At 38.0% G+C, this 15,198-nt stretch overlaps 1 protein-coding gene across 1 annotated transcript in view; it reads left to right on the top strand.

The window, feature by feature from the left end:
• The window catches only part of LOC309666619 (uncharacterized protein), a 32,887-nt gene extending 20,430 nt beyond the window's left edge, over nucleotides 1-12,457 (top strand). Inside the window, exon 2 of the mRNA XM_082474267.1 lies at nucleotides 10,911-12,457. Within this exon, the coding sequence (XP_082330393.1) occupies nucleotides 10,911-11,896 (986 nt within the window). The 3' untranslated portion in view covers nucleotides 11,897-12,457. The remainder of the gene's footprint in view (nucleotides 1-10,910) is intronic.
• The last annotated feature ends 2,741 nt before the right edge of the window (nucleotides 12,458-15,198 follow it).

Here is a 15,198-nt window from a genome sequence, read left to right as displayed (position 1 = left end):
AGAGTGTTTCCCAGATCCTACCCCCTGCTGCAGTCAGTACCTCTTCTGAGCCCCAAGTTTTCTTGAATTGGGCCCGGATGCCCTGCCCCACTTCCTGCCTAGTTTCCTCCTAACAAAGTTCAGACTCCATTCTCTTACTCACCTCCCCCTACTCTCCATCCAGCCATGCCAAGGCACTGCACAAAGATGTGATTAACCCTGAATTAACCTGAGAGTGATACATCACCACTCACCTGACTACTCATTAATTGACCCAATAATCATCTCGAGCTCACGTGCAGCTGTTACACTTGAGTCCTCTTTCACTGATAAAATTGAAGCAACTAGAAGAGAACTTCCAGACCCCTACCTGCATCTCGACCTACATGCTCTGCCTTCTTATTTGTAACTAAGAGTGAACTACCCCTGCATCTATCTGAAACCAGGCCATCCACATAAACATAGGACCCCATCTCTTCTTTCCTCCTTAAGGGCATTGTTCTAGCAATTCTCTTCTACCTCTCCCACATCAATACATTTATTTTCTCTGCTAGTCTATTACCACGAAAATGCACTGTTATTTCTCTGGTACTATAAAAAACAAAACCAAAAAACAAAAAAAACAAACAAACTTTCCTTTGTCTCTCTGCTGCCAGGTAGCACTATATTGCTTTGCTTTCCTAGAGCAAAATTCCTTGAAAGCACTATCTACACTGTCTCCAACTGCCCTCCTATTCTCTCTTAATACATTCCAATGTGTCTTTTATGCCCAGCTTCACCAAAATCACTCTTGTCTCGGTCACCTATAACAACCACGTTACCAGTTTTCATTTCTCAATCCTCCCCCTCCTCAGTCTATGGGCAACATTTGACGTGGGTGAGTGCGCCCCTTCCTGGATACACTTGGCAGCTCCACTCTCCAGTGGAAGAGTCATCTGTCACCTGGGATGAGAAAACCCTGGAAACCCCTAGGCATTCTTTCAGAATACACCCAGGATCTGACTGTTCTTCCCACCTCCACTGCTGACACCCAACTGGAGCCACCATCACCTCCCTCTTGGATGTTTGTGATGACCTCCTAACTGGTCGTTCTGTTTCCACCCCTGCAGCATTACAATCTCTTTTCAACATCAGCCAGAGCACTCTCTTTAAACCGAAGTCAGATGATGTCTCTCTGTTCAGGCTCTTCCACTTGTTTCCAATCTCGCTCAATGTAAAACCAAAGGCTTTAAAATCTCTTACAAGGACCTGCGGGATGTGATCGCCAATTCTGTTCCCTGAGACACTCCCCTCAACAGTTCTGCTCCAGCATATGAGCCTTACAGTTTTTCTCAAACGTATTCCTGGAAGAACCCCTCTCTCTCTGTGGTGCCACCCCCTTCTGATCACTCATTTCTGCCTCCAGTTTTCTGTGGATGTATCTGCTTGGACGCACCCAAAGACGTGCAGAACCCCAGCTGCAAGGGAGTCTCCAGGTGTGATTTGTAGCCAGCTAGTTTCTGTAGTATAGCAGGGGATGGAATGGTACTGTGTACCAATCCGGTTAATGTGCCACAGGAATGCAATAATAACTAGGGGTTAGTGGAGAGAAAAGGTAATGGAAATTAGTCATAATTTAGGCTACATCAGTGCAAGAAAATAGAGAGGTTGCCTTTGGGCACAAAGTCAATAAAGTAGCATACTTACATTAAAAACAATAACATTAATTACACATGATAATTTGAATAGTATCATAGATAAATCTTACATGAACTATGCAAACAGAGTGCTAGACTTAACAGGTCCTTTATAAAATATATATGCTATCTCACCATTTACAGAAGTGATATATAAAATTTCCAATTCAAAATCTCACAGAATTTTAAGAACCTTCTCTGGTGAGATTTTTTAATGGGCTTACTTCCAGGTGGGAAACAAAGATTCATAATGACTGGCTCAATGTCACGTGCCCGGCCAGAGATAAATTCCAAGAACTTGGTGTCTCTATTCATAAGACAATATTTGATTCTGCTTTAAGTGAAGAGATTGTGATTGTTCAAAATAAAGCACAAGGAGAGCATATTAAATGAAAGTGGGCAATATATATTAGTCATTTCTTCATGGCAAGCTTAATAGTTCAGTAATTCTAGGATCTAACAGTAACATCAAAGTACTGACTTGCTATTACTTTCTGCTATGGCTGCATTTCTTCCACACCACCACACAGGTTCTTTCAGATTCCCCTCAGTCACTGATGGAACTGCCAACCCAGCTCAAAAGTGCCTTACTACTGGATTATTTCCAGGATTCTCGTGGCACTTTCCTTGAAAGTAGGTTTGTGGCTCTGTTCAATATTTTCTACACCTTCCAAACCATCATCAATCACAATGCTCTATCTCAAATTTATTTCATACATTCTTTTTCCTGGGACCAGCAAAAATAATTTAACTTAAATTTCTCCATTGATTTCTAAGGGATAGGACGGCAGAAGCTACTGCTGTACTTTCTTCCTAAACAGCTATTTTATTTTTATAACACTTATAATTTCTTCTGCATAGTTGAATGAATACATATTGGTGTTAATAATGGGGAAATTGAAGAAACTTGCTTTGATGGCTTTACTGAAGGACATAAATGAAAATGATAAGTTCTCAGCCTAACAAGTAATGCTTCAAGGAGCTTTTGCTACATTTTCACCTGTTGACAACAGCTGCTGACGATTGTTTTTAAAAAGCAATTGATAAACATTTATTACGCATTTACTAAATAAGAAGAACATTTTGGATAAGGAATGCAAATAATAGTAATATTTTGTTGTAAATTTTAGATATAAAGAAGATAACATTGCACCTTAATATCTTAGTGCTAACTAACCACTAGGGGATAGAGATCAATCCCGGCTGGGGCACTGATTTGGGATATAGGAAGCATTCCTGCCTTTGGGGGATCTAAAAAGTATAGATCTGGAAGAAGAGGATTCTAAGTCAATGGAATGTGGTGACCAGAGACTTGCCTGGAAGTTAGGGTGAAAGTTGTTCGGGAGTTAATAAGCAGAGAGGTCATTTTTTTAATATAAATTTATTTATTTATTTATTTAATTTATTTATTTATTTCGCTGTGTTGGGTCTTCGTAGCTGTGCGTGGGCTTTCTCTAGTTGCAGAGAGCGAGGGCTTCTCTTGCTGAGAAGCACAGGCTCTAGGCGCACAGGCTTCAGTAGTTGTGGCACGAGGGCTCTAGATTGCAGGCTCAGTAGTTGTGGCGCATGCACTTAGTAGCTCTGCTGCATGTAGGATCTTCCCGGACCAGGGCTCGAACCCGTGTCCCATGCACTGGCAGGTGGATTCTTTTTTTTTTTTTTAACATCTTTATTGGAGTATAATTGCTTTACAATTGTGTGTTAGTTTCTGCTTTATAACAAAGTGAATCAGTTATACATACATATATGTCCCCATATCTCTTCCATCTTGCGTCTCCCTCCTTCCCACACTCCCCATCCCACCCCTCGGTCACAAAGCACCGAGCTGATCTCCCTGTGCTATGCGGTTGCTTCCCACTAGCTATCTATTTTATTTGGTAGTATTTATAAGTCCATGCCAGTCTCTCACTTTGTCCCAGCTTACCCTTCCCCCTCGCCGTAGCCGCAAGTTCATTCTCTAATAGGTCTGCGTCTTATTCCCATCTTGCCACTAGGTTCTTCATGACCATTTTTTTTTAATTCCATATATACGTGTTAGCATATGGTATTTGTTTTTCTCTTTATGACTTACTTCACTCTGTATGACAGACTCTAACTCCAACCACCTCACTACAAACAACTCATTTTCGTTTCTTTTTACGGCTGAGTAATATTCCATTGTATATATGTGCCACATCTTCTTTATCCATTCATCTGTTGATGGACACTTAGGTTGCTTCCATGTCCTGGCTATTGTAAATAGAGCTGCAATGAAAATTGTGGTACATGACTGTTTTTGAATTACAGTTTTCTCAGGGTATATGCCCAGTAGTGGGATTGCTGGGTCATATGGTAGTTCTATTTTTAGTTTTTTAAGGAACCTCCATACTGTTCTCCATAGTGGCTGTATCAATTTACATTCCCACCAACAGTGCAAGAGGGTTCCCTTTTCTCCACACTCTCTCCAGCATTTATTGTTTGTAGATTTTTTGATGATGGACGTTCTGACCAGTGTGAGATGATATCTCATTGTAGTTTTGATTTGCTTTGCTCTAATGATTTCTGATGTTGAGCATCCTTTCATGTGTTTGTTGGCAATCTGTATATCTTCTTTGGAGAAATGTCTATTTAGGTCTTCTGCCAATTTTTGGATGGGGTTGTTTGGTTTTTTGATATTGAGCTGCATGAGCTGCTTGTAAATTTTAGAGATTAATCGTTTGTTAGTTGCTTAATTTGCAAATATTTTCTCCCATTCTGAGGGTTGTCTTTTCATCTTGTTTATGGTTTCCTTTGCTGTGCAAAAGCTTTTAAGTTTCATTAGGTCCCATTTGTTTATTTTTGTTTTTATTTCCATTTCTCTAGGAGCTGGGTCAAAAAGGATCTTGCTGTGATTTATGTCATAGAGTGTTCTGCCTATGTTTTCCTCTAAGAGTTTTATAGTGTCTGGCCTTACATTTAGGTCTTTAATCCATTTTGAGCTTATTTTTGTGTATGGTGTTAGGGAGTGTTCTAATTTCATTCTTTTGCATGTAGCTATCCAGTTTTCCCAGCACCACTATTGAAGAGGACGTCTTTTCTCCAATGTATATTCTTGCCTCCTTTATCAAAGATAAGGTGACCATATGTGTGTGGGTTTATCTCTGGGCTTTCTATCCTGTTCCATGGATCTATATTTCTGTTTTTGTACCAGTACCATACTGTCTTGATTACTGTAGCTTTGTAGTATAGTCTGAAGTCCAGGAACCTGATTCCTCCAGCTCCGTTTTTCCTTCCCAATATTGCTTTGACTATTCAGGGTCTTTTGTGTTTCCATACAAATTGTGAAAATTTTTATTCTAGTTCTGTGAAAAATGCGAGTGGTAGTTTGATAGGGATTGCATTGAAACTGTAGATTGCTTCAGGTACTAGAGTCATTTTCACAATGTTGATTCTTCCAATCCAAGAACATGGTATATCTCTCCATCTATTTGTATCACCTTTAGTTTCTTTCATCAGTGTCTTAAAATTTTATGCATACAGGTCTTTTGTCTCCTTAGGTAGGTTTATTCCTAGATATTTTATTCTTTTTGTTCCAATGGTAAATGGGAGTGTTTTCTTAATTTCACTTTCAGATTTTTCATCATTAGTGTATAGGAATGCAAGAGATTTCTGTGCATTAATTTTGTATCCTGCTACTTTACCAAATTCATTGATTAGCTCTAGTAGTTTTCTGGTAGCATCTTTAGGATTCTCTATGTATAGTATCATGTCATCTGCAAACAGTGACAGTTTTACTTCTTCTTTTTCAATTTGGATTCCTTTTATTTCTTTTTCTTCTCTGATTGCAGTGGCTAAATCTTCCAAAACTATGTTAAATAATAGTGGTGAGAGTGGGCCACATTGTCTTGTTCCTGATCTTAGTGGAAATGGTTTCAGTTTTTCACCAATGAGGACAATGTCGGCTGTGGGTTTGTCATATATGGCTTTTATTATGTTGGATAAAGTTCCCTCTATGCCTACTATCTGGAGGGTTTTTATCATAAATGGTTGTTGTATTTTGTCAAAAGCTTTCGCTGCATCTATTGAGAAGATCATATGGTTTTCCTCTTTCAATTTGTTAATATGGTGTATCACATTGATTGATTTGCATATATTGAAGAATCCTTGCACTCCTAGGATAAACCCCACTTGATCATGGTGTATGATCCTTTTAATGTGCTGTTGGATTCTTTTTGCTAGTATTTTGTTGAGGATTTTTGCATCTATGTTCATCAGTGATATTGGCCTGTAGTTTTCTTTCTTTGTGACATCTTTGTCTGGTTTTGGTATCAGGGTGATAGTGGCCTCGTAGAATGAGTTTGGGAGTGTTCCTCCCTCTGCTATATTTTGGAAGAGTTTGAGAAGGATAGATTTAGCTTTTCTCTAAATGTTTGATAGAATTTGCCTGTGAAGCCATCTGGTCCTGGGCTTTTGTTTGTTGGAAGATTTTTAATCACAGTTTCAATTTCAGTGCTTGTGATTTTTCTGTTCATATTTTCTATTTCTTCCTGGTTCAGTCTCAGAAGGTTGTACATTTCTAAGAATTTGTCCATTTCTTCCATGTTGGCCATTTTATTGACAAAGAGTTTCTTGTAGTAATCTCTCATGTTCCTTTGTATTTCTGCAGTGTCGGTTGTTACTTCTCCTTTTTCATTTCTAATTCTATTGATTTGAGTCTTCTCCCTTTTTTCTTGATGAGTCTGGCTAATGGTTTATCAATTTTGTTTATCTTCTCAAAGAACCAGCTTTTAGTTTTATTGATCTTTGCTATAGTTTCCTTTATTTCTTTTTCATTTATTTCTGATCTTATCTTTATGATTTCTTTCCTTCTGCTAACTTTGGGGGTTTTTGTTCTTTCTCTAATTGCTTTACATGTATGGTTAGCTTGTTTATTTGAGATGTTTCTTGTTTCTTAAGGCATGATTGTATTGCTATAAAATTCCCTCTTAGAACTGCTTTTACTGCATCCCATAGGTTTTGGGTCATCGTGTTTTCATTGTCTTTTGTTTCTAGGTATTTTTTTATTTCCTCTTTGATTTCTTCAGTGATTTCTTGGTTATTATGTACCTTATTGTTTAGTCTCCACGTGTTTGTGTTTTTAAAGTTTATTTCCCTGTAATTTATTTCTAATCTCATAGAATTGTGGTTGGAAAAGATGCTTGATATGATTTCAATTTCCTTAAATTTACCAAGGCTTGATTTGTGACCCAAGATGTGATCTGTCCTGGAGAATGTTCCATGTGCATGGGAGAAGAAAGTGTAATCTGCTGTTTTTGGATGGAATGTCCTATATATATCAATTAAATCTATCTGGTGTATTGTGTCATTTAAAGCTTGTGTTTCCTTATTAATTTTCTCTCTGGATATCTGTCCATTGGTGTAAGTGCGGGGTTAAAGTCTCCCACTATTTTTGTGTTACTGTCGATTTTCTCTTTTATAGCTGTTAGCATTTTTTTTTATGTATTGTAGTGCTCTGATGTTGGGTGCATATATATTTATAATTGTTATATCTTCTTCTTGGATTGAGCCTTTGATCATTATGTAGTGTCCTTCCTTGTCTCTTGTAACATTCTTTATTTTAAAGTCTATTTTATCTGATATGAGTATTGCTACTCCAGTGTTCTTTTGATTTCCATTTGCATGGAATATCTTTTTCCATCCCCTCACTTTCAGTCTGTATGTGTCCCTAGGTCTGAAGTGGGTCTCTTATAGAGAGCATATATACGGGTCTTGTTTTTGTTTCCATTCAGCCAGTCTATGTATATTGGTTGGAGCAATTAATCTATTTACATTTAAGGTAGTTATCGATATGTATGTTCCTATTACCATTTTCTTAACTGTTTTGGGTTGTTATTTTAGGTCTTTTCCTTTTCTTGTGTTTCCTGCCTACAGAATTTCCTTTAGCATTTGTTGTAAAGCTGGTTTGGTGGTGTTCAATTATCTTAGCTTTTGCTTGTCTGTAAAAGTTTTAATTTCTCCGTCAAATCTGAATGAGATCCTTGCTGGGTAGAGTAATCTTGGTTGTAGCTTTTTCCCTTTCATCACTTTAAATATGTCCTGCCACTCCCTTCTGGCTTGTAGAGTTTCTGCTGAAAGATCAGCTTTTAACCTTATGGGGATTCCCTTGTGTGTTATTTGTTGTTTTTCCCTTGCTGCTTTTAATATTTGTTCTTTGTATTTAGTTTTTGATAGTTTGATTAATATGTGTCTTAGCGTGTTTCTCCTTGGATTTATCCTGTAGGGAACTCTCTGTGCTTCCTGGACTTGATTAACTATTTCCTTTCCCATATTAGGGAAGTTTTCAACTATAATCTCTTCAAATATTTTCTCAGTCCCTTTCTTTTTCTCTGCTTCTTCTGTGACTCTTATAATTTGAATGTTGTTGGGTTTAAAATTGTCCCAGAGGTCTCTCAGACTGTCCTCTCTTCTTTTCATTCTTTTTTCTTTATTCTGCTCTGCAGTAGTTATTTCCACTATTTTATCTTCCAGGTCACTTACCCGTTCTTCTGCCTCAGTTATTCTGCTATTGATCCCTTCTAGAGAACTTTTAATTTCATTTATTGTGTTGTTCATCACTGTTTGTTTGCTCTTTAGTTCTTTTAGGTCCTTGTTAAACATTTCTTGTATTTTCTCCACTCTATTTCCAAGATTTTGGGTTATCTTTACTCTCATTATTCTGAATTATTTTTCAGGTAGACTACCTATTTCCTCTTCATTTGTTAGGTCTGGTGGGTTTTTGCCTTGCTGCTTCATCTGCTGTGTGTTTCTCTGTCTTCTCATTTTGCTTAACTTACTGTGTTTGGGTTCTCCTTTTTGCAGGCTGCTGGTTTGTAGTTCCCGGTGTTTTTGTTGTCTGTCTCCAGTGGCTAAGGCTGGTTCAGTGGGTTGTGTAGGCTTCCTGGTGGAGGGGACGAGTGCCTGTGTTCTGGTGAATGAGGCTGGATCTTGTCTTTCTGGTGGGCAGATCCACATCTGGTGGTGTGTTCCGGGGTGTCTGTGGCCTTTTTATGATTTTAGGCAGCCTCTCTGCCAATGGATGGGGTTGTTTTCCTGTCTTTCTAGTTGTTTGGCATAGGGTGTCCAGCACTGTAGCTTGCTGCTCATTGAGTGGAGCTGGGTCTTGGCTTTGAGATGGAGATCTCTGGGAGATTTTTGCCATTTGATATTATGTGGAACTGGGAGGTCTCTTGTGGACCAGTGTCCTGAACTTGGCTCTCCCACCTCAGAGACACAGCCCTGACACCTGGCTGGAGCACCAATAGCCTGTCATCCACACGGATGGCACAAGGTGACCATCCCTGGTTTCACATCAACATGATCTCAGGCACAAATCTCCTTGTTTTTCCATTTTGTCTTTAAGGTACTTGTTGAAACAACTGGCCTGCGGTCCCCAGGACAGTTGCAGCTTTGGCTGCTGGGGCCCCTCCAGAGCCAGCATCCTCAGTGAGGCTGCCCTCCCCTTGGGCTCCGGGGCAGTTAAGTGACGGCAGAGGGAAGAGACTGGCAGGCAGATTCTTAACCACTGCACCACCAGGGAAGCCCAGAGAGGCCATTTTTGACTAAAACTGTGACTGATGTAATAGTTGAACATATTAGAACTGGAAACTCAGGTGAAATCCAAATCTGAGTCCTGAGTACAAAGCTAAGGAATTTAGACATCATATTTAGATACTTATAAATCAGAGTCATAAACTGGTGGTCCATGGGCTTTAACAGCTGCAAATGTTTTCCACTTGACCTCACCTGATGGCTTTTGGGTTTGCGAATCCTGCTCTGAAGAGCAGAGCACCATTTAAAGCATGTTCATAAAAAAGCAACATATGGGAATAGTACTTTCAGAAGAGGAGTCTGGCTGCGGTGTTCAATAAGAACCAGAACATAGATAAACTGGAATAAAGGAAATCTACTAGCAGGTGACAATAGCAATTTAAGGATGGAATGATAAAGGTCTGAACCAGCAGGGTAAAGGTGAGAAAGGACAGGGGAATTCCTGAGGGCAGTCAATTTAGTTACTTACAAATATTTTTGGAATATCAAATATGGTGGTCAAAAGTCTTTGCCCTAAGAGAGCTTATAATTTATAGTGGGAGACAGACTAATCAAATAATAACACAAATGATTACAAAATTGTAAATACTATAAGTACTTCAAAGGGTGGAACATGCTGGGAGCCTTGACAGAGTAAGATTAGTGAGAGAAATTTCAATTAAACCTTGAGCGTAGATCTGGAGGATCAGCTGGAATTAATCAGATAGGCAGGGTTGGTAAGAAGGTTCTAGGTAGAAGATACAGGCAATGAAAAGTCCTGTGATGGGAAAAGCACAACAAACAGTAAACACTGAGGTGAGGTCAGTGTGACTCAGTGCAGAGAAGGGGTGTGCACGTGGAGGAGCCAGACCATGCAAGCTCTTGTGAAGGAGATTGGGCTTAATCATAAGAAAAACTGGAATATCATTTGACTTTTTGGATGCAGCTGGGTGATAGTTGCATTTTAAAAGAACATGCTGGCTGTAGCAAGGGGAAATGAATTGCAGGAAAGCATGGGGAGGGGTTTAAACCCAAATACTGCTGGCAACGTTAAGTTTTAAACAGGAGGAACACGTGGGTGAAATAAGATATTTAAGCACTTCCTAAAATATATTTCATAAAACACCAATGCAAAATGTCCTAAGGGGAAACTGTTCCATGATCCAGGAACTTTGGGAAGTGTTGCATATTATATCCCCCTCTTAGAAATCTGCAGTGAATATAGCATATTAAAGACTAGTGCTGTGAAAGAATCCAGCTAGAAAAAAAAAAAAAAAAAAGGCATGTTTAACTTTGCAAAACCCAGAATATCACAATTGTATCTAACATTGAAACTTATTGCACACAGAATACCTCTTGGGAAATACAGATATGGGCTGATTTCTTGTAGACACAGAACTGGATTTTAGTTGATGGCTCTGACTAGTTTTTCATATTGCTATTATAGAGAAATATTTTTCTACTTCAGTTTTTAAGAATAATATTGAAGAGAGAAAAAGAAGAATATTTAGTCCATTAGGCTATTGCAATGATATAAAAATGAAATAATTGTAGAATTATAAGAAAAAATGAATAATAATGATGGGTTTGCTTCTAAGGACCAGTTGTTGGGGGGAAGTAATAAAATCAATTATTACATATTTCTAAAAATAAGAAATGGAAGTTTGAACAGTCAGCTCTACCCACCACCAGAGCCTCCCATCAAACCTCTTAGATAGCCTCAACCACCAGAGGGCAGACAGCAGAAGCAAGAAAAACTACAATCCTGCAGCCTGTGGACCAAAAACCACAGTTACAGAAAGATAGACAAGATGAAAAGGCAGAGGGCTATGTACCAGATGAAGGAACAAGAAAAAACCCCAGAAAAACAACTAAATGAAGTGGAGATAGGCAACCTTCCAGAAAAAGAATTCAGAATAATGATAGTGAAGATGTTCCAGGACCTTGGAATAAGAATGGAGGCAAAGATTGAGAAGATGCAAGAAATGATTCACAAAGACCTAGAAGAATTAAAGAACAAACAAACAGAGATGACCAATACAATAACTGAAATGAAAACTACACTAGAAGGAATCAATAGCAGAATAACTGAGGCAGAAGAACGGATAAGTGACCTGGAAGACAGAATGGTAGAATTCACTGCTGCAGAACAGACTAAAGAAAAAAGAATGAAAAGAAATGAAGACAGCCTAAGAGACCTCTGGGACAACATTAAACGCAACAACATTCGCATTATAGGGGTCCCAGAAGGAGAAGAGAGAGAGAAAGGACCCAAGAAAATATTTGAAGAGATTATAGTTGAAAACTTCCCTAACATGGGAAAGGAAATAGCCACCCAAGTCCAGGAAGCGCAGAGAGTCCCATACAGAATAAACCCAAGGAGAAACACGCCGAGACACATAGTAATCAAAATGGCAAAAATTAAAGACAAAGAAAAATTATTGAAAGCAGCAAGGGAAAAACGACAAATAACATACAAGGGAACTCCCATAAGGTTAACAGCTGATTTCTCAGCAGAAACTCTACAAGCCAGAAGGGAGTGGCATGATATACTTAAAGTGATGAAAGGGAAGAACCTACAACCAAGATTACTCTACCCGGCAAGGATCTCATTTAGATTTGATGGAGAAATCAAAAGCTTTACAGACAAGCAAAAGCTAAGAGAATTCAGCACCACCAAACAAGCTCTACAACAAATGCTAAAGGAACTTCTCTAAGTGGGAAACACAAGAGAAGAAAAGGACCTACAAAAACAAACCCAAAACAATTAAGAAAATGGTCATAGGAACATACATATCGATAATTACCTTAAACGTGAATGGATTAAATGCCCCAACCAAAAGACATAGACTGGCTGAATGGATACAAAAACAAGACCCATATATATGCTGTCTACAAGAGACCCACTTTAGACCTAGGGACACATACAGACTGAAAGTGAGAGGATGGAAAAAGATATTCCATGCAAATGGAAATCAAAAGAAAGCTGGAGTAGCTATACTCATATCAGATAAAATAGACTTTAAAATAAAGAATGTTACAAGAGACAAGGAAGGACACTACGTAATGATCAAGGGATCAATCCAAGAAGAAGATATAACAATTATAAATATATATGCACCCAACATAGGAGCACCTCAATACATAAGGCAACTGCTAACAGCTATAAAAGAGGAAATCGACAGTAACACAATAATAGTGGGGGACATTAACACCTCACTTACACCAATGGACAGATCATCCAAAATGAAAATAAATAAGGAAACAGAAGCTTTAAATGACACAATAGACCAGATAGATTTAATTGATATATATAGGACATTCCATCCAAAAACAGCAGATTACACGTTCTTCTCAAGTGCGCACGGAACATTCTCCAGGATAGATCACATCTTGGGTCACAAATCAAGCCTTGGTAAATTTAAGAAAATTGAAATCATATCAAGCATCTTTTCTGACCACAACGCTATGAGATTAGAAATGAATTACAGGGAAAAAAACGTAAAAAAGACAAACACATGGAGGCTAAACAATATGTTACTAAATAACCAAGAGATCACTGAAGAAATCAAAGAGGAAATCAAAAAATACCTAGAGACAAATGACAATGAAAACACGACGACCCAAAACCTATGGGATGCAGCAAAAGCAGTTCTAAGAGGGAAGTTTATACCTATACAAGCCTACCTAAAGAAACAAGAAAAGTCTCAAGTAAACAAGCTAACCTTACACCTAAAGAAACTAGAGAAAGAAGAACAAACAAAACCCAAAGTTAGCAGAAGGAAAGAAATCATAAAGATCAGAGCAGAAATAAATGAAATAGAAACAAAGAAAACAATAGCAAAGATCAATAAAACTAAAAGTTGGTTCTTTGAGAAGATAAACAAAATTGATAAGCCATTAGCCCAACTCATCAGGAAAAAGAGGGAGAGGACACAAATCAATAAAATCAGAAATGAAAAAGGAGAAGTTACAACAGACACCGCAGAAATACAAAGCATCCTAAGAGACTACTACAAGCAACTTTATGCCAATAAAATGGACAACCTGGAAGAAATGGACAAATTCTTAGAAAGGTATAACCTTCCAAGACTGAACCAGGAAGAAACAGAAAATATGAACAGACCAATCACAAGTAATGAAATTGAAACTGTGATTAAAAATCTTCCAACAAACAAAAGCCCGGGACCAGATGGCTTCACAGGTGAATTCTATCAAACATTTAGAGAAGAGTTAACACCCATCCTTCTCAAACTCTTCCAAAAAATTGCAGAGGAAGGAACACTCCCAAACTCATTCTATGAGGCCACCATCACCCTGATACCAAAACCAGACAAAGACACTACAAAAAAAGAAAATTACAGACCAATATCACTGATGAATATAGATGCAAAAATCCTCAACAAAATACTAGCAAACAGAATCCAACAACACATTAAAAGGATCATACACCACGATCAAGTGGGATTTATCCTAGGGATGCAAGGATTCTTCAATATACGCAAATCAATCAATGTGATACACCATATTAACAAATTGAAGAATAAAAACCATATGATCATCTCAATAGATGCAGAAAAAGCTTTTGACAAAATTCAACACCCATTTATGATAAAAACTCTCCAGAAAGTGGGCATAGAGGGAACCTACCTCAACATAATAAAGGCCATATATGACAAACCCACAGCAAACATCATTCTCAATGGTGAAAAACTGAAAGCATTTCCTCTAAGATCAGGAACGAGACAAGGATGTCCACTCTCACCACTATTATTCAACATAGTTCTGGAAGTCCTAGCCACGGCAATCAGAGAAGAAAAAGAAATAAAAGGAATACAAATTGGAAAAGAAGAAGTAAAACTGTCACTGTTTGCGGATGATACTATACATAGAGAATCCTAAAACTGCCACCAGAAAACTGCTAGAGCTAATTAATGAATATGGTAAAGTTGCAGGGTTCAAAATTAATGCACAGACATCTCTTGCATTCCTATACACTAATGATGAAAAATCTGAAAGAGAAATTATGGAAACACTCCCATTTACCATTGCACCAAAAAGAATAAAATACCTAGGAATAAACCTACCTAGGGAGACAAAAGACCTGTATGCAGAAAACTATAAGACACTGATGAAAGAAATTAAAGATGATACCAACAGATGGAGAGATATACCATGTTCTTGGATTGGAAGAATCAACATTGTGAAAATGAGTATACTACCCAAAGCAATCTACAGATTCAATGCAATCCCTATCAAATTACCAATGGCATTTTTTATGGAGCTAGAACAAATCATCTTAAAATTTGTATGGAGACACAAAAGACCCCGAATAGCCAAAGCAGTCTTGAGGGAAAAAAATGGAGCTGGAGGAATCAGACTCCCTAACTTCAGACTATACTACAAAGCTACAGTAATCAAGACAATATGGTACTGGCACAAAAACAGAAACATAGATCAATGGAACAAGATAGAAAGCCCAGAGATTAACCCACGCACCTATGGTCAACTAATCTATGACAAAGGAGGCAAAGATATACAATGGAGAAAAGACAGTCTCTTCAATAAGTGGTGCTGGGAAAACTGGACAGCTACATGTAAAAGAATGAAATTAGAATACTCCCTAACACCATACACAAAAATAAACTCAAAATGGATTAGAGACCTAAATATAAGACTGGACGCTATAAAACTCTTAGAGGAAAACATAGGAAGAACACTCTTTGACATAAATCACAGCAAGATCTTTTTTGATCCACCTCCTAGAGTAATGGAAATAAAAACAAAAATAAACAAGTGGGACCTAATGACACTTCAAAGCTTTTGCACAGCAAAGGAAACCATAAACAAGACGAAAAGACAACCCTCAGAATGGGAGAAAATATTTGCAAACGAATCAACGGACAAAGGATTAATCTCCAAAATATATAAACAGCTCATTCAGCTCAATATTAAAGAAACAAACACCCCAATCCAAAAATGGGCAGAAGACCTAAATAGACATTTCTCCAAAGAAGAC

Source organism: Balaenoptera physalus (genome assembly GCF_965194825.1).
Source record: "Balaenoptera physalus genome assembly, chromosome: 9".
Lineage (NCBI taxonomy): Eukaryota > Metazoa > Chordata > Mammalia > Artiodactyla > Balaenopteridae > Balaenoptera > Balaenoptera physalus.
This window is presented reverse-complemented; position numbering and strand designations above follow the sequence as displayed.